This window comes from Catharus ustulatus, chromosome 15 (genome assembly GCF_009819885.2).
Source record: "Catharus ustulatus isolate bCatUst1 chromosome 15, bCatUst1.pri.v2, whole genome shotgun sequence".
NCBI lineage: Eukaryota > Metazoa > Chordata > Aves > Passeriformes > Turdidae > Catharus > Catharus ustulatus.
In genome coordinates this window covers 8,174,899-8,201,779 of record NC_046235.1, presented here as the reverse complement: position 1 = coordinate 8,201,779, position 26,881 = coordinate 8,174,899, and the positions used below count along the sequence as shown (strand labels likewise).

Genomic DNA, 26,881 nt, shown 5'->3' with positions numbered 1-26,881 from the left:
AGCTGCCACTCGGTGGCAATGGGCTGCCCAGACAGGGGGTGGAGTCACTGTTCCTGGAGGTTTTTAAGGAAAGACTGGACGTGGCACTGAGTGACATGATGTAAATTACAAGATATTATTCCGTCATAGGTTGGACGCGATGATCTGCGAGGTCCTTTCCAACCTCGTTGACTATAATTCATCTCCACCCTGGTTTTTTAATTATTTGGGTAGTAAATACAAGATCCGATGCCTGTATTAATGCCCGTTCCTGACCACAAGTCACGAAGGGCGGGGACTTGTGTCCCAGCCCTGGGCCGGGCGGGAGCTGGAAAGCGGCTCCAGGCCGGGAGATGCCTGCCCGGAGCGCAGCCCCGCGTCGAGGGCCGGGAGCAGCTGCGGCAGCGGGCAGACTCCGGGGCCAGCCACTGCAGCTCGTATACAACGCGGAGCCCATCCACACGGCTCCCCGGCGCCACCCGCCGCTGAGCCCAGCCCGACCCGGCCCCCGCCACGCCTCCGGCCGGAGCGCGCCGGGTCCGCCTGCGCCGGGCCGGCCCCACCTCCGCGGTGTGGGCCCTGCAAACCCCACCCCCAGCCCGGCCCATGGCGCTGGGCTGTGCGGCGGCTCGGGACGGCCGCTTCCTGCCCGCGCCAGACGGATCCGCGGGGAGCGGCGACCGCAGCTCGGCCGCGCCATGCGTGACTACGATGCGGCCACCGCCTTCCTGGGCGAATGGGGACGCTTCCAGCGCCTCGTCTTCTTTCTGCTCAGCGCCAGCATCATTCCCAATGGCTTCAACGGCCTGTCCATCGTGTTTCTGGCCGGCACGCCCGAGCACTGGTGCGTCGTGCCCCGCGGGGCCAACCTGAGCGAGGAGTGGCGGAACGCCAGCATCCCGCTGGAGCTGCGGGACGGGCAGGAGGCGCCGAGCCGCTGCCGCCGCTACCGCCTGGCCGCGCTCGCCAACTTCTCGGCGCTGGGGCTGCGACCCGGCTCCGACGTGGAACTGGAGGGGCTGGAGCAGGAGCCGTGCCTGGACGGCTGGGAGTACAGCCGCGATGTCTATCGCTCCACGATCGTCACCGAGGTGCGCGGGAGCGGGAGGGACTCTCGGAGAGCCCCGGGCTGCCGGGGAGAACCGTGGGGTTATCGCAGTACCAGTACAGCTCCGCCGCGTTCTGCGGGTTTCTGCCGGCACATTGATCTGCTGTTAACCCTGCCATGCCGAGTTTATTTTGATGTCTTCCCTTCACTTTCATTTGCATAAGAACGAGGAAGGGAGTTTTTGAGCTGAGGGTGGTGAGATACCGGAACAGGTAGCCCTGGGAGGTTGTGGATCCCCAGCGTTCAAGGCCAGGTTGGATAAAGCCTTGAGCAGCCTGCTCTGGGGGGAGGTGTCCTTGCCCATGGCAAGGACTAGATGAACTTTAAGGGCCTTTCCAATCCCTTAACATTCTTTGTTTCTATAATGAGCTTCCAAGTGCAGCCTGTTTCCTTACACAGCGAAACTGGTGACACTGTGCAAATGCTTCTTGGTTCATGAGGTATCTGTGGAAGGGGCTGGAGCAGGGCGAGCACTGGGCTCGTCTTGGTTGGTGTGACAGAGATGTCTCTTCGAGCTCTGGAGATCAACAGCGTTTGCTTACTTTCTTTACAAAAATAAAGGTGGTAGAACTCACAAAATCACAGAGTGGTTTAGGTTGGAAGGGGCCTTAACATGTAGTTCCCACCGCCTGGCGTGGGCAGGAACACCTTCCACTAGACCAGGTTGTTCCAAGCCCTTTCGAACCTTGCCTTCAACGCTTGTAGGGATGAACACTTGAACACTTCTCTGGGCAGCCTGTGCCAATGTGTCACCACTCTCACAGTTTAGAATCATCCTGAGTTGTGCAAAATGCATGGGTTGGGCAGCCCTGTTTTGATGCTTTATTCAGAGGACCCTGAAGTTTGCTGTGTGCCCACAGTGCCTCTGCTTTGGTCTCTGTGCTCACCTACTGGGACAGGTCATGTTTTTGTCTGTGCAAGTATACCACTGAATCAAGTCTGGGCTGTGGGCAACCAGCCAAGGGTGAATCTGTGCTGATTGTCACTCTGATTTCAGAAGACAACTGTCCCCAGATCCACAAGGGCAGGTTGACTTAAGAAGCAAGGAAATGGATTTTGAGAAGTATTTTTGAGGAATACTTGAATTTCAGTGCAAGTGTAGGCCTTTTTCAGAAGGCTTACAAAGTTTGTACAGTCCCTGGACAATGAGTTTTATGAAGCTGCAACTTCATAAAAAGATCTGCCATGATTTCTTGCTTTGCAGATTAGATGGTGATCCATGTTTGGGTAGTGATGGGTGTGACTACCAAATGACTGAAAGCTGATCTTGGCAGGTGACTTGGGGAACATGGAAGAGGAGCCATGGCAGCACAAGGGAGGATTGGAAATGGGGACACAGAAGTTGTTGGAAAGTCAGTCAAGGGTTTGAATGATTCTGACAAGTGGTGCAAGGCATTGCCTCATCTGTTTCTAAAGAACTGCTGTTTTCCTCGAGAGGAAAGCTGCTCAGAATTTCTCTGCTCCAGTCCGTGCTGAAATGCACTGTTGTGAAAGGCTGAGTACTCTCAGTGTAGTGTAAGGCAGTTGGCATCTTCTTGGGCAGGCCTCTTTCACAGGCGGACACACGGTGTTGCTCTGAGGGCTGTACTAGGATGGTTTTCATGGCTTAGATCTGGTGCTTTGTCTTTAGAGCTTCACTCAGCTTTGGCTTGATGTCAATTAAAATGTCTTGTGCTATTGGAGTATCATCGAGGAGTTTTACAATCTATAAGAAAAGGGAGCTGTTCTCATAGTGTTGAGAGTGCCCAGCCCTGACGCATTGTGTGTGTGACTTGGCACATGTCCGTGTCCGTGGGAGGCAATGTTTATCTGCCCAGGCATCATGCACTGAGGCAGTATTTTTTTCTCCTCTAATATTAATGCTTCTGAGGGAGTTTTGCAAGAGCTGTGGCCTTTCACACACTTACAGGTTTTCAGTGTTTAACTTATTTAATTTCTTGGCTTGGTGGTACTGCTTTTACAATTAACTAATCTTGTGTTTAGTTGCATATCCCTAACTTGTTGAATAATCATGAGGACCTTTGTCCCAGATTTCCATAGCTGGCACTGGGAGGGGGGAGGGGGATATTTTTCTTTTGAAGAAAGGTTTTTTGCTGAATATCTCATTACTTTAGAGAAACCTTGTTTATGGTTCTGCTTTTCAGGGGAGACTTAAAACATTCAGTTCTCTCCCACTTGAAGAGAGACTTTCTTTTCTCACATAGTAACAACAGAAGGTTGTTATTAACCAGTCTGCAGTATTTAACCAGCTCGGGTAACAAAATCCCTTTCTGTCTTTTACTTTTTGAAACGCTGTAGCTCAGGGCATAAGAAGGGCTTTATTTTATTTTGGCTCAAGAAGCTAACTGTGTCATTCTAATTCCTCCGTAAGTCCTGTAAAAAATAATTTAGGAGTAGTGAAAGTTCATGCGTGGTAGTAAAAGGAGTAAACAGGGCATAATTAAGGGAAAAGATTAACTTCTGCCAGTCATGGCTGTTATGGGGCTATACAGAATAACTGGGAGTAGAATTGAGCAGTGCAGTTAAGGGCATGAGTGCACTAGAAATATGATATAATGAAGTGTTAGATGATACATCAGTCAGAACATTTTAATAACACAAGAATAATTCTAAAACAGTGAACTATAAACAGATGCTGAGTTTTGGATACACTTACTCATCCTCAGCTTCTAAAAAGGTGTTGTATTGTTCATCAGTTTGAGATCGGTACAAGTAGTGTATGCCACATTTGCACGGTTTGTGTCTGTTTTGCTACTGGCAAACTTTAGCGACTGTTGGCTTTTGGTGGGAATTGCCAGGTGTCTAGAGGCTTAGCGCAGGGCTGGTGCTCCATCCTCTGTGGGTGTTCAGAGAGCCAAAGTTCTGGGTGGAGACAAGGGCCCAGAGGTTTCCATTCTCTGCACCCCAGGGATTCAAGTGCCCTTCTGTGCTGCCAGACCACAGTCCCTGGAGATGAGTGGGTTATGCCAGGGTTTCAGGAAGCAAGGGGAGACTGCAGCAGTGATATGTGGAGGACACAAATGGGCTCTGTGACACAGCTGGTTGTCCAGAGATTTCAATGTTCAGTGTTGGAAGGCAGAGGGATGTATTGTTTCACTTTGCCGAAATAAAAACACTAGACATTGTAATTTATAGAGTCATAGAATCATAGAATGGTTTGGGTTGGGAGGGACCTTAAAGATAATCTACAGTAATTTCACAATTATGAGCCACACCTGATTATAAGCCACACTCCCGGGTTCAGACCAAAATTTTAGTCAAAATGGTGCAGCTTATAATCGTGAAATTACTGTACTTCCAACTCCTCTGGCATGGGCAGGCACACCTTCCACTAGACCTGACTGTTGTGGGAGTGGAGCCAGCAGCTGAATTGTAAATCAACCCTGTGTCATCCAGGTTCAGCTCTTACCTAACTCTTCATTAATGTTAGTCACCTCCATTATTTATCATTGTTTACGACAGGTCCTTATTTTTTCTTGTTGTAGGTTAATATCTGCTTATCTTTGTGGTTGAAGTTTTCATACTCCTAACTTCACAGTCCTGGGAGCTAAAAAAAAAGTTGTTTGCAGGTTTGCAAAAGTTTGGTATTACTAGTTTGTCAGAGGAAGGAAAAGTAAGTCTGGTTTTCATTTAATAAGTAAATACAAATGTCTGACTGATATACAAAGGTATTTTGAAAATGCTGGGTTTTTCAAGGTGTGATTTAAAAAGCACATCATGCAGTAGTGTTCAGAATTGTACAAAGTACAGATATCACAACATAATGTAAGATTAGTATTGTTAAAGAATAGTAGGCCTGCAGTTGATACTGTTAAATGGAAATAGTGGTCTTTTAGAGGTACTACAGACAGTTAGTGACAAGGTAAAATTCCTTTTATGTCACCCTTACTTTTAAATTCAAACTCACCTCAGGTATGGCAGTGCCCTCTTTCCTTTTTCTCCAACCATCTCAAAAACGTGATGTATGGGAAACAGTTCTATTTCTGCATGAGAATTGTAAAATATTTGGCAATTTCCTTTCCTGTTCTATGCAAGTTTTATCTCTGTAAAAATGTAAAACAGCTAGAGGAGGGAAAATTAAGCCAAATGTTTATTGAAAAAGAACAAGAAAGGCTTCTGTTTGCTTTAGATAATAAGTTTCAATGTAACATCTAGACCTTCTAAATATTTGGAATATACAAAAGTGTTTTTAGAGGAAAGGGTGTTTAATAACATTCACAGTTCTCAAGTAAGTAGATAATACTTGTATGGATATAAACAAAATCAGCTTCAGAATCAAAGGTTGTAAGTACTTGCTTGTGAGACTAAGATTTTTTTGAGAACCTGCCTCTTCTTCCTGAGAGAAGCAAGTGGAAGGAGTTGTGAGGTTAGACCTCCGGTGCTCTTGATGCACCCTTTGTGTCGGGTTATCTGTAAATGATTAAAGCAGCTAATAGTTGCTAAAAGGCTATTTATTGTAAAAGCATATTAGTCTTTAAAGGCACAGTCATCGACTTTAAAGTTCATGCTAAGTTTTAGTATAAAATCCTAAATAGAAGCAGGAGCTGTCCCTGGGGGTCCCGGTGAAGGCTGGTGTTGCTGCTGGAGCTCTTACACAGGGTACTGGCCTAGCTTCAAAAAGTCTTGCTAACATGTTGATTTTTAAAAAGAAAATATTAATACATGGAACTACCCACCTAATTTTTCAGTTATGCATGCTATTCTCAGCAAGACAGGAAAAGAGTTTAAAAAAATAAAGGAATGGGAAAACACATTATCTTGTATTTGTAAAAATTGTTTTGCCTATAAGGCTTTTCCTTGTAGGACAGGAGTATAACCAGGTGAGACTCTCGAAGTTTTGTATTTGTCACAGTCCGACTTTGTTAAGGGTTCTTGTAATGGCATTAGGGAAGGGTCTTGAGTTTGCGGGAGGGAGGAGATCTGATGGAGTATTTTATAGAGTTTTTATTCTTCTCGGTTTTGTCACTGGGCTTGCTTTTCTAGCAAGGGATTTGGAGACATGGTTCCAGGAGCTGGCATGTAAGAGATTAAGCAGAATTTGGAAAGTGCTCTCCTAGAGGGGTGTGTAAGTGATGACTGTAAGTGCCTGGGACTGTTTAATACTCGGGCCCCAGACTTGTGCTTGAGAAGCAACTGCTTCAGTCCCTCTCCTTTTTGGTCCCCCTGCCTGTTAACCCAAGCTGTCCACATTCCTGGCTATCTCCATAGGCTGTTCTCTTTTTCCCATCCCCTCTTCCTAGCTGTCTTCACCAGTGACTGGCATCAGCCAAGAATCTGCTTACGGAGGTGCATAAGCACACGTCAACTCAGGTGCACTAGTGCTCATTTATGCTGTGTGTGAGGCTGCTGAAAGACATCACCCCTACCTGATGAATTGCCTGGGTAGTAGAAAAATCACAGAGTATCTGTAAGATAAGTAAGAAGATAAGTTTGAACTGTAACAGAGGATGTCCTAAAGTTACAACAAAATAGATCAAGAATGCTCTGTTCCATTGCATACCAGTGATGAGCAGCTCGATGCTTCACAACATCAGCAGCTGCTCTTTGAAAACAGCAGAAGTGTTTTTCTCCTGAAGCCCAGATAGCTTGCCAAGGTTAACCTTATCTTGTTCACAAGATAAGGGGCAAAGGCTGTTACAGCTAGCAGACTAGTTCAAAAGATTCTAAGAAGTGAAAATAGCACATGATTTCAGAGCACTGGGTCATGGTATGCTGCATCCAAACAGCACTGCCAGCAGCAGAGTTTAATTAGTAACTACTCCTGGGACACTTGCTCTTTGCTATGCTGATCTTCAAGCAGTGATGCCCTGGTGACTTCCTCTTGGATAAAGTGCAGTTGAGGGAAGGGTATGGTTGCAGAATGGTTCTGGAAGAATGATGCCATCATCATTGACAAGCAGTATAATAAACCACAAAGGTGTGTCATTAATAAGTTGAAAACTTTGACATTTATTTACTGGGGCAAAGGGTAACAGACCTTAAAATCCCTTTGTTCTAATTGTTGGGCTTCTGTGAAGCCTGTAAATAACTGGTATTGTACAACCAAGGTAGTTCTACTTTGGAAATTTGATGTTGAAGTTCACTTTGGTGCCTCGTTAAGTGATCTTTGGCATGACAGCTCCTCACTGTGCTTTAACAGTGAGATGCCAGAAAAACAAGCTGGTAATCATTGCCACATTTGAATGCCCTGTATGATTCCACCTGCCAATGCAAGAAGGTTTTGGCAGAGCTGTGCTAAACATTTTAATACCATGAACTTTTCCAAGAAAGGTCTCCACCTCAGTGATCTGAAGAAAATGTTTGTTATGGGAGATGAACATGCCAGTGTCTGGAAATCCAAGTGTTTTGAAGCCTTGTGCCAAAGTGCAGGGTGTAGGACCGATGAATAGAGATGGTGGACTCAGAGGCACAGGATGATCAGCTGGAAAGTAATGATCTATTTAGTAATGATAGACTAATGACCAAAATAGATTTTAGTTCTGTTATTGAGGATGTCTGACTGCAGTAGTTGATGCAAAAATAACTTTTTGTGAGTAGGCAAGTCTTTATAAGAGCAGGATTTGTATTTGTGGTGTTTGTTTCTCTGGTAGGTGTTATCATATAAAGGCGTATGATAACCACTGAAACCTTTGGCCTGTATAAATTGTAAATTTGATAACAGTCATTTTGCTGGTATTTCCAAGTTGCCAGGTATATTTTACTGAAGCTTCCTAGCTGGCTTAGCCTCTGTGGTCATGACAGAAAGGCTCAAGCTTTCTTTAGTCTATAATAAAGTATAGCTTTTGTTGAATAATATAGTTTTAGCTATAAATGTGAATTATCATTCATAATCTAAGTCATGTTGATAACTGTAATAAGTTCAATTCCTTACCATGAGTGGGATACATTTGTTAACACATTAGAAAGCTGAAGTTCTGGAAGGAACTTCTGTGATGATGTCTAATTGATGGTGTTGGTGGGATGTGCTGGAGTGCTGCCTGGAGTGCTGGTACCTGAGCTTCAGGTGCTGTAAGGCTGGAAAACCTTCGGGGGGAAATGTTGAGGGTTGTGAGGGTTAGAAGGAGAAATTTTTCAGACATAAAACCACAAGCAGGTTTATCAATGGAAAGGCTATGAAATTACCTGAATACAGTTACAAATTGGAAAAAAGTGCATATTGACCTTAAAAATAATAATTATGGTGACTGTTTTATATATATAAGATAAGGGCTGGCAGCTAAAGTTAGACAACTGAGAAGAGAGTGTAGCCTGTGGTAATGACCATAATTCATCTCTGGAACAGTTTCCAGTTCTAATTCAAAACTGGATTCTATTCCATTAAATAAGTGATGGCCCAGTTGCATTTTGACATGGGAATCTGGCAGTAGAAGGCCATTGCTGGTATTGTTCATGCTGTGCTTAGTTTTAAGTGATCCTCCAGCCTTAAAACGTGGACTAGGATGTAGTTGTAGTATGACTGTTAACAGGCTGAAGGCTGTGAGATTACTGGAGTCAAAGGCTCAGTGCTAAGGAGATGGGGTTGGCAGACAGTGAAACACCAGCATTCCCACATGTGGGACTTCGGGTGAGATGGATAGGGGAGCTGGAACACAGCAACTCCTATGTGTTTATTATGAAGCAGATAAAAGCATTGAAGTGTGTTCCCTACTTGAAAAAAGTATACTGAATTATTTGTAATTGGGGGACAAGGAGGATTAATCATTCTGATCAGGGTGAATATTTTTATTTTGGCCTTTTTAATACAGGTTAAAACCTCTGCCCTCTGGCAGCAGGTACTAGGAGAGCTCTGGGAAACTGGTTTTATGTCCTCCAGTCAGAACATAGCTCTGAAGGAGGGGATGAGGGATCCCTGCTGGGTTTTGTTCTTTCTTCTAATATTTATACACTTTTTGCCCCGAGATAACCAAAATAGAACTAAAAGTCTTTTAATAATAGTTGTTTATGTAGATAGAAAAATAACACGAGTGCTGTTTCAGAAACATCTGACTGAACTGGGTAGGATCTTGAAAACTATTGAAGACTTTATTTCATAAATATTTTCTTTTAATCCTCATTTTTGTTTTAAATTTGGAAATCTTTGTTAGGTATATATTTCAATTTGAATTTCAAAGATTCTAATTCAGGTTAGATTTCCAGTGAAGAATGAGCAGTGTCTTTTCAGTCAAAACCATATTAAAATGTAATAAAGAGGCTTTTTCTTTCTATGTTGTTGTTTCTATAGTTCAGTTTGTCTTAAATTAGGAATGTGAATTTTTAATGGGAAACATTACTGCATGCAGGGAAATCAGGTTTGGGAACTGTTTACAAGGTCATGCATTGACAAGGAGGAATGGCTTCATACTGACAGAGGACAGGGTTATATTGGATATTAGGAAGAAACTCTTCCCTGTGAGAGTGGTGAGGCTCTGGTACAGGTTGCCCAGAGAAGCTACCTCGTCCCTGGAAGTGTTCAAGGCCAGGCTGGGTGGGGCTTGGAGCAACCTGGGACAATGGAAGGTGTCCCTGCCCATGAATGAGCTTGTCCTTAGGGCCCCTTACAGCCCAAACAATAATGTAATTCTGTTCTCACTCCTTCCAAACCCAGCTCAGCAGAGTTCAAGCGGGAGGGGAAATCCTGTTTATTAAAAGACTTTCCAATTCTTTCTCCCTGCAGTGGAATCTCGTATGTGCCAACGACTGGAAGGGACCCCTGAGCACCTCCCTGTTCTTTGTGGGTGTCCTGCTGGGATCTTTCATCTCAGGACAGCTCTCAGACAAGTAAAGTATATACACCAGAGCTGCTGTCTCTTTGATGCTTATTTGTAGGCATTTCTTGTATGTCAGCTTTCCTACTAGTGTCTTTCTGCAACTAACATGTCTTTGTTCCGTGACTGACTAACCTGAGTGTACGCAGAGTGTGTAGAGAAATGCGCTGAAGTAGAACAGAAGTTTAAAAGATTAGGTGTTATCCACGTCTGTTTCTGCAACGAAATCACTCTGCAGTAAACTGGGGCTTTTTTATGCCAGAAAACAGGTGTAGGAGATAAGTTTCGCCTGGAAAAATCTCATTCTCTTCTATTTATTTTGGACTCTGTTCAGAGGGATCCCTGAGGCTTGTTTTCCTTTTTTTTTTTCTTAGGTCAAAATGGGATTTTTCACTTTATAAACAGCTATAGCTGCTGTTTCTCATCATCAAATACAGCATTTAAGTCCAATAATCTGTGTTTGTGGAAGCATAAATGCTGTTCGGCTGTACTCCAGAGATGCAATTCTTGTTAATCAGTACAAACATTAAAAAAAAGGAAAACATCATTAATTTTTGTGATGCCAACAGTTGTTTTGTAGAGCTCAGTTTTTCTGATTCTCTCCCTGGGATTTGCTGTGCCATGCATTGTGTGCTGTCCTCCAAATTCCCTGAGAACAATATGTGGTCCTCTAATTTACTCATACCTGCAAAGTTTCTGTTTCATTGAAACGTAATTTCTATGCCACAAATCTTATGGCATCATTTAGGGCCTTTGCATGGTTTCCTGCCTATCAGGTTGGACCAATCTCAAGCTTAGTGATCTTCAAAAATTAGCCAGGCCTCATGTACTTCTCTCCAAAGATATGTGCTGTGGGTTTTTTCAAAAAAAAATCTCTGGGCTGGCTAGTGTTTGCTCTCTCTGTGATCCTGCCTTCTGCCTTGTTCCTCCCCTCACAATCTAGCTCTTTACCACTGCACAGCCAGCAGGCTGCTGCCAGCCTTCACACCCCCAGTCAGTTCACCCTCGTTTGCAAGCGTGAGTTTCAGCAGTTTCTCCCTTTCAGCTCCTCAGCCATCTGTGTTAGGAAGTCGTCACTAATGAGCTCCAGAAATCTCCTGGGTTTTGTCCTTTCAGCGTGTCCTGGAGTGTTCAAAGCCCTTATGATGGCTGGTGCCTTTGGGCACAAGGAGGTTTCCTGTGGTGCTCTGCAGCAGGCTGTGTTTGCTTTTTCTGAGCAGTTGGCTGCAGCAGACGCCTACTACCCATGTTGGCCTCCCTGCTAATCCCAACCCATGATCTCAGCTAGCTTGTCACTCATCCCCAGGCAGAGCTCCATGCTCTTCTGCTGCCTTCCCATGTGAGAGGTGATTCCCCTCTTCACTCTGGGGGAGTCTCTCACGCCTCTTTCTTGGTGCTGCTGCTTCCAAAGGTTCAGGTGATTCCTTCCAAAGAGCTCCTTGTCTGATACAAGGATCCTGAGTGTCTCCCGTGGTGACTACCCGGCAGGTGAAGCTGGAGCTGGTCTGTTGGCAGAATCCATGAGCTTCCTACTTCACACTCCTGGCAGTCTCCTGCTGCTCCTTCCCATGGTAGCAAAGATCCTCACCAGGTGGAGGTGAGGAGGCATCAATGCAGCCCATCCAGTTACTTGTAGCCACTGAAGGACAGCAAGCTCATGGTCAAGAACTCCTTCTCTCCATGAGGAGAATGCTCCAGCGAGGCTGCCTGCAGAATTCTGCTGCCTGCAATGAGCCTGAGACATGAAGGTTGACAAAATATTTGAGGGTTTCAAGTAACAGTCTGTTCTTCATGTGTTGTGACCCACCTGATGCCCATGACACCAGCAGTAGACCTGCAGGTCAGCATGGACTTTGGAGTTATGAAACCTGCACTCAGCACATCCTGTTCCAACAGTGTGAGGCTGCCCTGCGCCAGGACATCAGCAAACACTCTTATAGTAGGTTGATGGGTTGAGTTGAGTTTGATTTCTTTTCTCTTTGGTTTTTGTTTTTTTTTTAATACTTCGTCAGGAGGTCTTCTAGAATCCCTTAATTTTGTTCATTTTTAAACCAAGGAGAATGAAGATTGCAGCATAGGATCACTGACTACCAATAGCATCTTCCACATCTGAGTTTTACCTCTCTTCCAGAAGCCTTTCTTATTTTTCTTTTTTTAACATGGTCTGCGTCGTGGCCTGTGTGCTCCTTGGAGGAGGAGAAGCATTGGATACTCTTGCACTTTAAGTAACTTGTTCCTGATGATTTGTTTCACTGTTCATCCTATCAGTAAGAAAGGAATAGTGTTCCAGCACATACTTAAAGACAACTAACAGCCCTTGGAATATTAATTTCTCTTGGCCAGTGACGTTTTAATGTGTTTAGAATAGTTGTACCTGTGTTGCATTTCCTGAACCTCTGCTTTTTGCAGAAATTTTATATCTCCTTAAGTATGCATATTAGTAATTTTATTTTTCTGTTTCTGTAGATTTCATTCATGATGTTGTTTAATTATATATATTTTTCCCCCTTTTCTTTCTTTTTTTTAATCTGTCCATGGAAGGTTTGGCAGGAAGAATGTGCTGTTTGCAACTCTGGCAATGCAGACTGGCTTCAGTTTCATACAGGTCTTCTCTACCAGCTGGGAGATGTTTTCAGTGTTGTTTGTGCTGGTTGGCATGGGACAGATATCTAACTACGTGGCAGCATTTGTTCTTGGTATGAAAGTCCTGCTGGTCACTGCATGTGTCCTTTCATCTTGTGCTTTTCCTGCTCCTTTTGGTACTGACTTAGGATTGATTTGTTTTGCCAAGCAACACTGTTAAGAATGTGGCCTCACCATGCATGAATAAATTCTCTTCTTGGAAGCTTCCAGCTGATAGAGGTGTAATTTGAACTATAGTTTACCGTCATAAAAGAGGCAAAACCCCAGAAACTGACTATTTGAAATAAAGTCCATCTTCTAGTTGGAGAGATAATACAAGTGAGACATGATTTTTTGGGATTGGAATTAGATGATCTTTAAGGTCCCTTCCAACCCAAACCATCCCATGATTCTATGATTTTTTCGGGGATTTCTGATGTCCATTTTGGGGCCTAAATACCTGTTTAATTTAAAAGTTGCAAAAGAACCAAGATAGGTAGAGTAATTTTTATATAGTTTTCTTTAAACAACCTATAGTTAAAATTTAAATGACTTTTGCTTTGTATACTTTCAATCTAACTAAGACCATATTTAATCACAAACGTGAATGTGAATTACCTCATGAATCTGAAATTTTAAATATATATATATATAAATGTTATTTACAGTGACCTCACTGTCCAAAGTACCAAATGGTGGCTAGAAATTCTTTTTGAGCCAAGGAAGGCCAGTTCAGGAGTGAAAGCAGTGCTTAGCTAATCTCACTGCACATAGCCTGCTGCAACTGCTGGCATCTTCTTTGATTTCCATGGAAACAAGAAAGATTGTTTTGGTTTGTTGGTTTTTTTTCTCCATCTCTTGATTTGCAGGTCCCAAAACATTTCAGAGTGGGGCACTGACCCCTGTTCATGTATTTAATTCCTCTGACTGCAGCCTGGTCTTTGTGGCCAACATGAATTCCATATGTCTACCCCAAGAGACTGTGAGGTTTTTTGGCTAAATAGTCTTTTAGAGGTGGTACAGGTTGGGAACTTAGTTTAGGCACCTTTGAATTATTCTTGAAAGAAGCTGGTCACTCTTCATAAGCTGGAGAGGACTCTGGAGATCTAGCTACGGTTAACTGTTGAGAATGCCTGGTGATTTCAGCTCCTCAGATAAAATGTGAGATGCTAAAAGGATAAAATTACAGAAATATGACCTACATATTGAGCTACAGAAATGCTCTGTGGTCCGGTTCTCATTCTTTTACACCTATAATTACCTCCATTGATGCAGAATCACAGCATGAAGCAGCTCTGTGGTGCCTCTCCAACTAGACAGCAGAGTGCTATATCCTGCAACTTTGCAGTGCGTTTCAAAGCCAATTGCTAGGGATATTTTCATTAAGTTACTTGGTTGCTATTAAGTTAAAATGCTAATAATCCCTTTGCTGTTTTGAACAGGCACAGAAATCCTTGGCAAATCAGTCCGTGTGCTGTTCTGCACCCTGGGTGTGTGCATCTTTTACGCATTTGGTTACATGTTGCTGCCTCTGTTTGCTTTCTTCATCCGAGACTGGCGGATGCTGCTGCTGGCACTCACCCTGCCTGGGCTGCTCTGCATCCCACTCTGGTGGTGAGTATAACTAACTTACAAGACTTTAGTCTTTAGAGGGTCCTGTCTGCAGATTTTTAAGATGAATGAAGCTAATGAAATTCAGGAATGGGTAGGTGAAGAATGGATCTTGTGTCCTTTACTCTCCCAGTTGTTTAGCTGTCAGTCCATGGCATTGTATGTGATCTGACTAATGCCTAAAAATCCTACTCTTAATTTTCTGTAGGCTTCTGTAAAATTAAGTCTTGCACATGCAAAGAGAAAAAAAAAGGTCAATAAAACTCATACTTCTGCACTGAAGTCCACAGGCTTTTAAGTAGTTGTTCTGGGCAATTGATAGGGTGACACAAATATGACAACCTACAAAACAGTACTTGCACAGCTGTGGCACTTCCATGTTTTCTTCTGTAGTTGTTAAAATACTACTTTTGAATGGCATGTAAAGCTGAAATAATCCATGTGGTGGTGGTGTTCCTTCACTTACGGTAGCAGTTGTGTTTGTGCTTCCATCTCGGTTATTACACAATTGAATGGCTGGGGAATTCTGCTCTCTGACTTGCCTTTCTGTGACAGAATTTACAGTTACTAATTTTATATGTGTTAGCCTCTAAGGATATGCTTCTTAACCTACAGCATGCAACTTGTGTGTTCACATTTCTGAATTTCTTAAAATTAATCCCATACTTGGAATGTTTGGATTGCTCTTTTTTCTGAGTCACTGCTAATTCCTTCAGCACTTCTGAAACCAGTAACGGCATATTAGTCTGGTCTTGTTCCTTACGCTAGTCTGCTCTTGTAAATCTGATTTCTGTTGTCACTGCACTGATTCCTGGAAACTGTGGCATGTTTGGAGATCTTCCTGCCTGGAACAAAGTGTTCGTCCCTTCAGCAGTGCTTTCTATGGAAATGCAGGCTTGTTATTCTGAAACTTCTCTGCAGGGTCATTCCGGAGTCTCCTCGGTGGTTGGTCTCCCAGGGGAGGTTTCAGGAGGCAGAAGACATAATCCGAAAAGCTGCAAAAACTAATGGCATTACAGCCCCAGATATAATACTTGACCCTAGTGAGGTAAGACTTGTTTAGCATCCAAGTCTGGTTACTTGTTTGCTGGACTTTATGTAAAGCAATTAATTTCATACAGATGAATACAGTTATGCCTACACTGCATTACGTGTTTCTCAGGTGGGTGAAAGATCATAGTTTTCTGCTGAAAAGCACAATACCCTTTCCCTTCATTGAGATTTTGCAAAGTCTTTGTGGTCCCATTCCCATGGGAATGCCAACATGCATTCTAATGCAAATATATTTTTCATCCAGTTTACAGCCACACTTTTTCCTTTCAAACTCTCTTTTTCGGAGGAGGATAATAAATTTGAGGTACATATTGCTTAGTGATCTAAATATTTGCACCAATCAGATTCTGTGCTTATAGTCTATAGTCTATAATATAACTCTGTATAAGTGTAACACAGGGCTAATCCTGGCCGGTGACATTGGAAATACTGTTAATTCTAATTCATACTCAACTTCAATTTCTAATCCACATTAAGGAAAGCAAAACTTGAGGCCCTTTCAGGTGAAGTAATGACAGGTATCTTTCCCGTCTCTTTCTTCCTACATGCTCCTGTTTTCTGTGGAAATCTTCCCTTTGTCTGAGCTGAGGGGTGCCTTTAAGGTGTAGAGGCAATTCCATATACATTCAAACATAACCTTGGAAAGTCAAGACAGGCAAACTGTTGTATATTCCAGGACAATGGGCATCTTCCTTGGCAGATCTCCAGAATCCATCTGGGCAGTTGCTGGTTGACGATTGACAGTATCTTGTCATTGTTGTGGTTTGACGCTGGCCCAATGCCACGGATCCATGAGAGTCACTCTTTCACCCTTTCCTGCTGCAGCTGAGCAGCGGAGAGAGGAAACAAAAATTTACAAAGGTTTCAGGAGTGAGATAAGGGCCAGGAAAAATATTTCAAGGGCAAACCAGGCTCAACTTAAAGTTGCAAAGTGAATTTATTACTAACAGAGTCAGAGGAGAAGGATGAAAAGTAAAATAAATGCTTAAAATACCTTTTCCCCACCAGCCCCTCCCTCCTTCCCAGCACAGGGAGGCAAGGCATAGGGGTTTTGGCCACTTCATCACTGAGATTTTCTTCCACTGCTCTGGAAGAGAAATCCTTCTCCTGTGAGGCCGTGGAGTCCCTCTCATGGGAAACAATACTCCATGAACTTCTCTGGCATGGTGTCTTGGTTTGAAAGACTGCTATTTGCTAGGAAAAATAGGAGCCTCTCCCTGAAATGGAGAGTGCAAATGCCCCTCCCTCCAAATTATTATAATTTTGGAATTAGGGGCTCTCAGGCAAAGATATGGGGATATATAGCAGTTCTTTACTAAGATATTTTACGAGACAAACAAAAACAACAGCTATGAAATTAACGACAAACAGAACAGTAACTCAGTTCCAAGTCCTTTTTCAGATGCAGACACCCTTTCCTTGTGCTCAGTTGTTGGTGGTGGAGGCAGGTCTTGCTGCGCAGCTGCAGGAGGACTCGGGTGATGGCAGTGGCGTCCCAGGTGGGAGAGGGATCAAGGAGAGACTTCTCTGCTCACGGTGTGGGTTGTGGTGCTCAGCAGGGTGCCTGGAGGTGGCAGGCGTGAAGCAGAAGGGCGTCCGAGCAGGGAGGAGGTGTGGGGTCCCAAAGCGAGGGAGGGCAGCTCCCAGCATTGGTGAGACAGGGTGAGGTTTTCCAGCAACCGTCCTCCTCTGACCCAAATGAGCAAGAGAGTGAGCAGCTGTCCACACCACCTTTACCTGCCCCCTGAATCTCACAGTGTTTTCCCTCTTCCCCTGCCAGCCCCCTTCAAGATAAACTTCCAAAAAAATAAAAAGGGAGAGGGAGTCTCTCCCCTCCCACTGTCACTAGCCATCCGTGTGTAACCAACAAATTTCTTACCATGACCATGGGGAAAATTCCACAGAGAGAAAAGGGAAAAAGCCAAAAACCAACCCCCAACACATGAGTCCACTCTCACAAGCAGTAGTCATACTGCACTTGCTGCAAACGTGAACTCCACCCCCGGGCAGATAGTCCTCCCAAAACTGCTGCAATGTGGGTCTCTCTTTCCACAGGGTGCAGCCCTCCAAGGACAGGCTGCTCCAGCCTGGGAACCAGGGCCCCTCTCTCCCCTGGGTCTCCCACTGGGTCACAGCCTCCTCCAGGCATCCACCTGCTCTGGAATGGTCACCTCCCTCACAGGGTGCAGGTGGATCTCTGCATCCCCCATGGATCCCCATGGGCTGCAGGGGCACAGCTGCTTCACCATGGTCTCACCACAGCCTGCTCTGGCACCTGGAGCAGCTCCTCCCTTCCTCCACTGACCTTGATGTTGCTGTGTTGTATCCCTCACATGTTCTTACCTCCTCCTCTTTTCTGGCTAGAAGAAAAATTGTGCATGTCCCACTTTGTTTTGATTTTCTTCTTAGATATATTATCACAGAGGCGTTACCAGCCTCTCTCATTGGCCCAGTTTTGAGCAGCAGCACGCCCAATTTCAGAGCCATCAAGGATTGGCTCTGCTGTACATGGTGGAATCTTCCAGCAGCTTCCCACAGAGCCATCTTCGTAGGCCCCCTGCTATGAAAAACCAGGCCATGCCAAACTAGTACAGTCATTTAAGTGAAAATACATATAATATATATCATGAATATAATATACTCATTTGCTTTACAATCCTTCTGTTCTGGGCTAAGTAGTACTGTGCCCAAAAGATCTGTGCAAAACTCCTCTGCATCGGTGGTGTGTTTACGCTGTTCTTGTGTCTGCTATCTGAAGACTGGGAAAGCAGAAGGCTTACAACCTCTTGAGGGTTTAGGAAGCGTGTTTATGCTGCAGAGAGGTTCTCAGAAATCTGGCTGGTCCTTTGCCTTCCTGCATTTGGAATATGTGTTTTAGGTGGAGGAGCCACTCTAACCTATGGTTGGAACCTGTGCAGCTGGAGAGCAGCAATTTTGACTCCAGAGATTTCAAGCCAGTTGAGGTCCAGCAGGTGACAAATCACAAACCAGCTGCCCAACACTAATAAGGCCTGGTTGGTTAAGAGGAGATAGAAATGTTTGGATGATAGGTTTAATTTCAAACTGTTGCTTTGGTTTCCCTGCCCGTTTCTCATAGCTTCTTGTTTGAGCCTGTCCTGGTAAAGATTATGTTGTCTGTTTATCCAGCTCTTATAAAGCAAGGACCCTTTTTCTCATCAACTGACTGAATTATTTTCTTCTGAGTTTTGTTTTACAGTTTGCTTGTTTCTTCTTTGGTTTTTTTTTTTTCTTTCTTTCCTTTTTTTTTTCTTGTTTCTTGGCAACAAATAGTGGCAGAACTGGAGAATACTTAGGAAAGATCAGGTGATTTATGAGAAAGGGCTATGAGCTGTGAAGTGACTACAGTTTGTGTGATATAAATTGGCTTCAGGCAGAGTGAAAGCTATCAGAGGTAAAGGACTGTTAGCCTTTTGCAGAAAATGGGATTTATGAAAGCAAATACACAGAAATTTGGTGCATACCAGACTGCTCTTTCATTATCCACATCTTCAGAAACAACTGTCACTTGGAAAGAATTTTCAAGTTATTGCAGAGGTTAGAGAAACTCCAAGTTGCTTTATCAAAGCTGATACTTTTAATCAATGGAATTTGTCTTCTTAAATCACCTTTTCCATATTTTGAAAAATCTTTCCCTTAGTGTCCTCTTCTTTAGCAGTCTAAATAAAGTCCTAATAAAAAATGTATTCCCTTCTTTTTCTACAATCTTACCAAGCACAAAACTTGTTCTCATACTTTGTGGATTAATACCCTCGCATTGTTTACATGGAAGTGATTTTATGTTAAGGGGCTGGAAAGTTTAATGGGGAAAGGAGAAGTATGTTGCCTTTTTGTTTATATTCTTAGAAGATAATCTCAAAAACAGACTAGATAATAATGGGCACTCTTCAGCTCATTAGCCAGTATGTCTCAGTTTAAATACTTTACTCTTAGGTCCAGCTTGAGTGGTCATTTACTAACTGCCCTGCTGCAGTTTAATGCAGCAATTCTTGTTAATTGTTGCTGTATCTGCAATGGACTTAGAGTTTATTATGTGTTTTTCCTGGTATTTGAAGACTGTTCTGTGTCATGTAAGATGTCCTTGGTCTTCTAGCCCTTAGGCTAAAGAAATGGTCTACTTTTTTTTCAAATGTCTCACAATCCTTGTTACTCTCTTCTAGTCTGAGTGCATTTGATTTGCCTGATTCTCCAGGGGCAGTGCTCAAAACTGGATGTAAGAACCCTTCTAATAGTGACATATAAATTGTGAATTAATGCTGTTGCTTTTTAATTCAAGTAACAAAAAGCAGTTGTTTTGTGAAGCCTCAGGCAAAGAATATTATTATTATAGAATGTGCTGAGCTGGAAGGGACCCACACAGATCATCGACTTCAACTCCTGGCTCTGCACAAGACACCCCAAGAATCACACCATTTGCCTGAGACATTTGTCCAAATGCTTCCTGGGCTCTGTCAGGCTTGGTGCTGTGACCACTTCCCTAGGGAAGTTCCTGTGCCCAACCACTCTCTGGATGGAGAACCTCTTTCTGAAACCCAACATAAATGTTCCCTGACTCAGCTTCATGCACTTTCCTTGAGTCTTGTCAGTGGTCACGAGAGTTAAGGGTTTCAGTCTAAATTTTAAGTGACTTTAAATTACTTTCACAAGTAGTTGGCTCTTACATATGTTTTGTTAGAAGTCGGGCATCTGTTTTAGCAGATCAAAATTCTGAGGTATAAGTTAGTAGAATTTAGTTTCATAATAATTATTTTTGCAGGAATTTAAAGTTCCCATTTTTGTTTGTTGTTTGCTCTTTTGCAGCTACAAGATGTGAATTCCCAGAAGCAGCAGACATACACCATTTTGGATCTGATGAAAACCCGAAATATCCTAACTATCACAATTATGTCAGTGCTTCTTTGGTAAGCAAGTGTGATTCAGGAGTATGTAACTTTAAATACTAAGGTATTCTGAAGAGATACAGACAAAAGCAGCTCAAAAATCAATGAGTAGCTGGCTGAAACAACAAAATTCTGCTTACATAGGTTCTTCATTTTGGTGCCAGTGTAGAAACACATCTAGGTTGGTGTTCCTTTCTGAAATGGGCTTGTCCTGAACTGAGCAAGAATCTGATCAGCTGGCAGTGGATGTGTGGGAATGCTCCCTGATCCTGGGCCTTGCTGCATTTTAACTTCTCATCTGAGATTTCCCTATATTTTCCTGCTATGTGCTTTGTATACTCATCATCTTCAGCTTGGTTTTCACTAGCTGAAGCCATACTTTATGCTCAATTTGATTAAATGGTTGGTTTTTTTCCTTTACTAGAAATCTAAGTAAAGCTGTAAACAGAGAGGGTAACTTACAACCTGCCAGAGGCTGTACAGGTGTGGTTTAATTAGTGCATGTACCTAGTGACCAAACCAGGAAGGTCCCTCAAGTGCTTGGGAGCTAACTAAGTCTATATTCTGTCTTTTTGAACAATGTTCCTGTGCCTTAGTGAGGCAGAACCTTGGAGTTCAGTCCACTGACCTGCCAGCACATACAAGATGATGTGGCATCTTAGGTTAAAGGATGATTTGGCTTATATTTAAGCCAGATTCTCTGGCCCATCACCAAGCAGAAGGCCACAAACACATTGAGAACTTGTGCAAAAAACAACGCGAAAAGAAGAGTCATGTTGGTTCCTTGCAGAAATGTCAATAAGATGGCTATATAATGTCTTACTGTTCAAGTCCAGTCAGTGAATCTCATGTTTGATTGGAATGAGACTACCGTACTCCTCATCTGCTTGATGTGGGGCAGTAGCGCCTGGGCACTGCCAGTTTTCAGTGTGTGGTTGTAGAAATCAAAGGCAAATCCTGTCTGAACAGCATTTCTGGTAGGATGAAGCAGCTGAGAGAAACACTGACGTGACAGTATGTAATCCATTCTACTGGATTCAGTAACCCATACTGAAGGGCTTTTTACCACATCAAAAATCAAGTTTTATGATAGGCAGGAAGGGTCAAATAGGTACAGTTGACTTGCACAGTCTTACCTCCTCCTGCAGAAAAGTATTCAATTAGGTTGGGCAATTTTTTCACTATTCTAATTTGTATGTGAGTGACCTAATCTCCTTTAAATTGATTTCCCAATATTTAAAGATATAATATCTTGTGCTTCCTCACAGCACATGGTTTTCTAACCCATGGTAGACTGAATGGTATATTCTGTATCATTAGTTAAAAGTTCTCACAAGAAAGGGCTTTAAGAGAGGATAATCACAGACAGCAATGTATCACCTTTACATAGTGCTGAGTGTTTTGTAAATTTTGATTAACAGGCTGCTAAACTATTCCCTTTACAGGGTTTGCACCAGGGATGAAGAAGTTTGGCTTCTTGACACCCTAGGATGTGTAAATACCACTGAAGTTTTTCTACAAAATATATAACTATATTAAGGTTTGCCAATGTAATGAGCTAAGGCAATCTGCTACTAAAAGAGAGTTCCAGCATTACAGTTTGTATATAAAAATAACTCCAAGGAGCACAGGGTGTGAAAAACACTGCAGAACTACTTCTGAGAAGAATGGCTCAGGGCAGGGCACCACAGCAGCAGGGGTTAACTCACAGGTTTGTCACTTCGTACCTTCCCAGGTACACTAAGCTGCTTTATTTTAAGTGACTGGACCAAGAAGGCTCTTCCAGTATTCAGTGAGGAGGAGGAAGAGCTAATCTTTTGTCAGTGGTGCACTTGGTGCTGTTCCGTGATTTTGCTCCAGGTTCTAAGGTAGATGCTGGTGGAGATGAAGTGCCAAGTGTTCTATGCCTCATGTTTGCACCCGGACATGTCCTAATCCACTGCCCATTATTTCCTTATTTACCACGTAATTCTTGTAAAGCTTAACCTTCTCTACCCAGCATCTCCCAAGACAGGACAGAGTTTATCTCCAGGGTGAGTTGTGTATTTCCTTGGCCAACTCTCATCTGGCAGGAAATGTTCCAGCCACCAAACTCTGTCCTGATGCACTGACCAGCCCAGGTACCCAGCCATGGCAGTGTGAATTGAATGCTGCCCAGCAAGCTTGGAGCATGACAGAGAAAATCATGGGCTGTTTGGGCCTGCCAGGATACCATACTCCTCCTCTCTGACTTTATACAGAAAGCATGGAGCATAATGACCCAGAAACAATGCTCTCCACCCAGAACTCCCTGGTAAACATAATGGAAAGCTACTGTAGACCTCAGCAGCAGTAAAATTCAGTTGCTCATACTTTCAGCTTAAGGCTACAAACTATAGTAATGGCATCTACTGCATTACTTCAGTGTGAATGATGGTCGCTTTCCTCCCAGGGAATATATTTTTTTCTTTGAAATCAAGAGCAGTCTGAAAGATTAAAATCATCTGCATGGTTTAATAGTTAACCTGCTGTTTCTGTAGTCAGCACGTCCTCTGCTTCAGAGGTGAACAAGGCCACCAGATGCTGAATTTGCCCTACACAGCCATTTCTTGCTTGATGGAAATGAAGAAGAGGTTCATGGCAACCTGAGGAAGAAGAGAGATTTGTTTGACCCTGCTATTGTTTCTTTCAGGATGATAATCTCAGTTGGCTATTTTGGACTTTCTCTTGACACACCTAACTTGCATGGAGATGTGTATGTGAACTGCTTCCTCTCAGCAGTGATTGAAGTCCCAGCCTACATAATTTCCTGGCTGCTGCTTCGCAATCTCCCCCGACGGTACTCAATGGCTGCCGCGTTATTCTTGGGAGGCTGTGTTCTTCTCTTCATTCAGCTGGTGCCTTCACGTATGGAATCGTTAGTTGATCTCACATATGTGTGATGGGTGACGTGCAGTACTGTGCAGGGGGCAGATGTGGAGGAAGAGTGTCCTAAGGGATACTTGTGTCCTGTCTTTGCGCCTTTTCCTTGGTTCTCACTGCTGCTGCACAAGTAACTGCCACAACATGTCATTCAGATACAGTTTGGAAGGTGGATCATTGGCTTTGTGATCTGTTGGGATTAGAGTTGTAGTTCAGTTTTGCCTCTAAACTACATCTCTGACAGGGTGTCCTGATAAGGTCCAGGTGTAAAACCAGATCTAGACCAAAATTTGGTAAGTGGAAGTTACCAAGGAGCTGCAGAACTCACTTCCCAAACAGCTATTGATGATTTTAGAGTTTGTTTAAAGAGTTACTTTCTGTGGAGTCATTGTGAAAGCATTTTTGATCAGCAGAGATGCTTGTACTGAATTGGTGTTGATAGTTAAAATAATATGTAACTACTGGAAATGAGGGCCAAGTAGCATTTATTGGATCTCAAACCATATATATTTTTAGTCCAGTTAGATTAATAGGGTTATGGAGTCATTACTGATAATGATATTGAATATAAGGGGAGGTGTTGTTGCCTAGGACTCATTTACAAATCAAAGATATACAAAAGAGAGAATGTGCAAGAACTGCCTTACTTATTTTATACAGGTAATATGTGCTACTTTCTCAGGTTTGGTGGTTTTTTCCCTGTTCTTTGAGTCAATTGGACACTGATATGACCTGGTTTGATTTTCAAATCTTAACTGTCCCAGTTTAAGTCAACCTAACTTCCTATAATTAAAATTATTATAGCTAAGAGTTCTCTTTATTTTTCACTTGGCAGGAAATGCTGTTCTCTAGAGAAAATGGAAATGCGACTTTTAATAATTTAAAAAAGAAAAAAAAAAAGAGCATTGCTTATGTTTGTGGATTTTTACAGGGAAAAATGACACCAGATACTGGAGTTAATAAGCAGGAGTTACACAAACATAAGGGAGTTAAGGGATACAATGAATTGCAAGAGTCTTAAGTCCTTACTGTGTTTGGATTTCAGATATCCGTGCGTTGTCTATTCTACTGGTGATGTTGGGGAAGTTTGGAATTACATCTGCCTTCTCAATGGTTTATGTTTACACTGCTGAGCTCTACCCAACAGTAGTAAGAAACATGGGAGTTGGAGCAAGTTCCATGGCCTCCAGACTGGGCAGCATCCTTTCACCTTACTTTGTTTACCTCGGTGAGTTAACTGGTCTGCTGGAGAGATGCTCTGGAGACTCATTTCTCATGCCTCAATAAGGACGTTTCTTACAGCTATTTATTGCCACTCAATATTGAGTTCCTACAACCACATTTATACAACATATGCTTTGAATGTCAGGCTGTGATGGGAGTTGGGTAGTTTTGTTTTTAGTGAAAGCACAAATCTTGCACAGGTGCCTTGGTACAAACATTACCACAGAACCACAGAATGGTTTGGATAAGAAGGAGCCTTGAAGATCATCTCATTCCACCTCCCTGCCATAGGCAAGGACACCTTTTGCTAGGTTGCCCCATGCCCTCTCGAACCTGGTCTTGAACACTTCAGAGACAGGGCATCCACAGCTTCTCTGGGCAATTATCAGAAACTTAGAACTGATGCTGGTTTTTTTTTTTTTCCCTTGGGTTTTGGTTGTTTTTGGTTTTTTTTTTGTTTTGTTTTTTTTTTTGTTTTATTTGGGGGTTTTTTGGTGTGTTTTTTGTTGCTGGTTGGTTGGTTGGTTGGTTGGTTGGTTGGTTGGTTGGTTGGTTGGTTGGTTTGGGGTTTTTTTTATTTTTTGTGGGGTTTTTCTGTTTTTCTAGGTGCCTATGATCGATTCTTGCCTTACATCCTGATGGGGAGCCTGACTGTATTGTCAGGAATTCTCACACTATTTCTACCTGAAAGCTATGGTATGCCTCTTCCTGACACCATTGATCAAATGCTGCGGGTGAAAGGGTAAGTGCCCTGATCTTAACACTTCTCTGCCCTGAGGAATGGACTTGCCTAGGTATGTCAGAGGAAGAGGCTGGTTTTGGCAACAAAGGTAGTACTCTGTTGAAAATATAAAAGCTTAGCTGAAGTCTTAGTTCCTCTTCCCAAGTGTTTATGTTCATATGTACATCTCTCAGCTCCAAATTTATCATTTGGCTCTGATGACATAAGAAAAATACATCTGAGGAATGCATTTTAACAGTGTGTTGCTTTATCAAGGTATACAGACATGTTGCAGGTCCTGAAAATCTCCTAAGTGCTGGGGAAGAGATGAACTCTTCCAGTTTAGTTCAGCTGATCTAAAAGGCACTGAGAGCATTTGGCCTTTTGCCATGGCTCTGATTGAAGATGACACATGAGCATAGACATGGGGTAAGAAAGGGACCTTTTTAACTGAAGTCAACAGGATATTAAAATTAGGAGGTTGTAATGTCAGACAGGACTCAGATTTATTTTTTTTTCTAAGTTCTCTCATTTGTTTTTAAAGTTATTATTTTCTTTCTTCAACCCCCAGATTAGAATACAGGCCTCCATCTGGTAGCACAAGGGATTCCAAGGAGGAAGAAGAAAATCCAGAGATTTTTAAAAGCACAGCTTTTTGATGAAACTCCTATGTATTTCCTGGTGGACTGAAAGTTAAATGGACTTTCCTTTTAAAATTTGTTCTAGAAAGGGCTCACGGTAACACTTTGTTTTCTGTAATTTTAACCTTATTTATTAATTTAAACACCATGTTTCTTACATTCTCTTTTTACATGAACATAAATACTCTACAGTCTTCAATGTGATTTTTCAACCATGGTTGTGTTCATGTAGTAGTATAATGGAGCAGAATCTGATCAATCTTTTGTAACTTTACACCTGTAGTTCAGCTGAAAGATACTTGAAAATTATTTTAAGGGCTGACAGGGTGCCTGGATTCTTCAGTGAACCTCCTCCAGAGCTAATGCTTACATCAAGAGGTAAAAATTGCCTGAAAAATTGCTCATTGCTTTTGGTCCCTTGACTTCTGTTTCTGGACAGGATACTTATTTATTATAGTGAAGGTTTATGAGAACGTGCCTCTCTGTCATCTTACTCAAATGAATTTGCGTGTGCTGAATTTGTTACCAAATTGAGAGAGATACAAAGAAAGATTTTGAAAATTAATTCTAACCTGGTATGTTTTAAATCAGCATAGACTGAAAGAATTGTCTTGCATAGAATATTTAGTGCTCAAATTTTGTTCACAAAATTCGCTTGGTTCCAGTGCTGGATTTCAACTGTACCTTCTTGGTGAAGTTGTTTACATCTGACCTTGGATGTTGCCTTTTTTTGGACTGTATTTATTCTAAATAATGCAAATGGTTTCACCTGTGTGTAGAGGGAGTGGTGTTAGTTTGGGATTCTCTCTTTTCAATGTGTGGTGAAAGTTTCATGTGTAAATTGTTTTAATGTTTGCTGTGCAATTTGTATGATGGAAACAATTCTCCTGTCTTTGTTCTGTGTTTTTCCCACTCAGGTACACATGCACACAATTAATATATTTAGTTGTATATTTTTATGTTAATCATGCCACTGCATTTGACTTCATGGTGGAATGTACTGAGAACAAAACTCAGGATATATCTCTGACCACTGGTTCTGTGTCTTCAAATGTCAACTATATGATTGCTGTGAGTTCTGTTCACTCTAAGTTAGGTTTCACTTAACTTATGTGATCAGTGAATTGTTTTTAAATTGTTTTAAAAAACACCACAAATCTTGTTGACAGTCTGCCAAGAAATTGTTCCTTGTACTGTGGAAGTGTGACATTACCTGTGTTTGTTTTAATACACAGTATGTATGTACACAGTCTCATTTGTGCTATGCTGGTTACAGTGTGACAAATGTGAGTGGTGAAAGGTTTCTCTCTCATGGCACTTGTGTTTTGTTCTGTCTTGTTAAATTTAGACAATAATAATAAACAGCCTAAACCTTTGTA

General features: G+C 42.6%; 1 protein-coding gene across 2 annotated transcripts; it reads left to right on the top strand.

Annotated features, from left to right (window-relative positions):
* Positions 1-584: 584 nt before the first annotated feature.
* LOC117003306 (solute carrier family 22 member 5-like) lies at positions 585-26,881 on the top strand. Of its 2 annotated transcripts, none has more exons than XM_033073162.1 (10): positions 585-1,070; positions 9,741-9,844; positions 12,373-12,527; positions 13,896-14,067; positions 14,986-15,112; positions 19,936-20,036; positions 22,687-22,901; positions 23,962-24,144; positions 24,747-24,882; positions 25,433-26,881. In XM_033073162.1, the coding sequence occupies exons 1-10, from the start codon at positions 678-680 to the stop codon at positions 25,518-25,520; spliced, it is 1,674 nt and encodes a 557-aa protein (XP_032929053.1). In that variant the 5' UTR covers positions 585-677; the 3' UTR covers positions 25,521-26,881. The 2 variants fall into 2 exon arrangements, with proteins under 2 accessions (XP_032929053.1, XP_032929054.1); XM_033073163.2 differs by having other exon boundaries at positions 623-1,070; positions 9,741-9,849.

Bases quoted from the DNA above. Each gene is read 5' to 3' on its own strand.
- LOC117003306 (XM_033073162.1), top strand. From the start codon at position 678: ATGCGTGACTACGATGCGGCCACCGCCTTCCTGGGCGAATGGGGACGC. The intron at 1,071-9,740 runs GTGCGCGGGAGC...TTCTCCCTGCAG, and splicing joins GCTCCACGATCGTCACCGAG to TGGAATCTCGTATGTGCCAA. The intron at 20,037-22,686 runs GTAAGCAAGTGT...TGTTTCTTTCAG, and splicing joins ATTATGTCAGTGCTTCTTTG to GATGATAATCTCAGTTGGCT.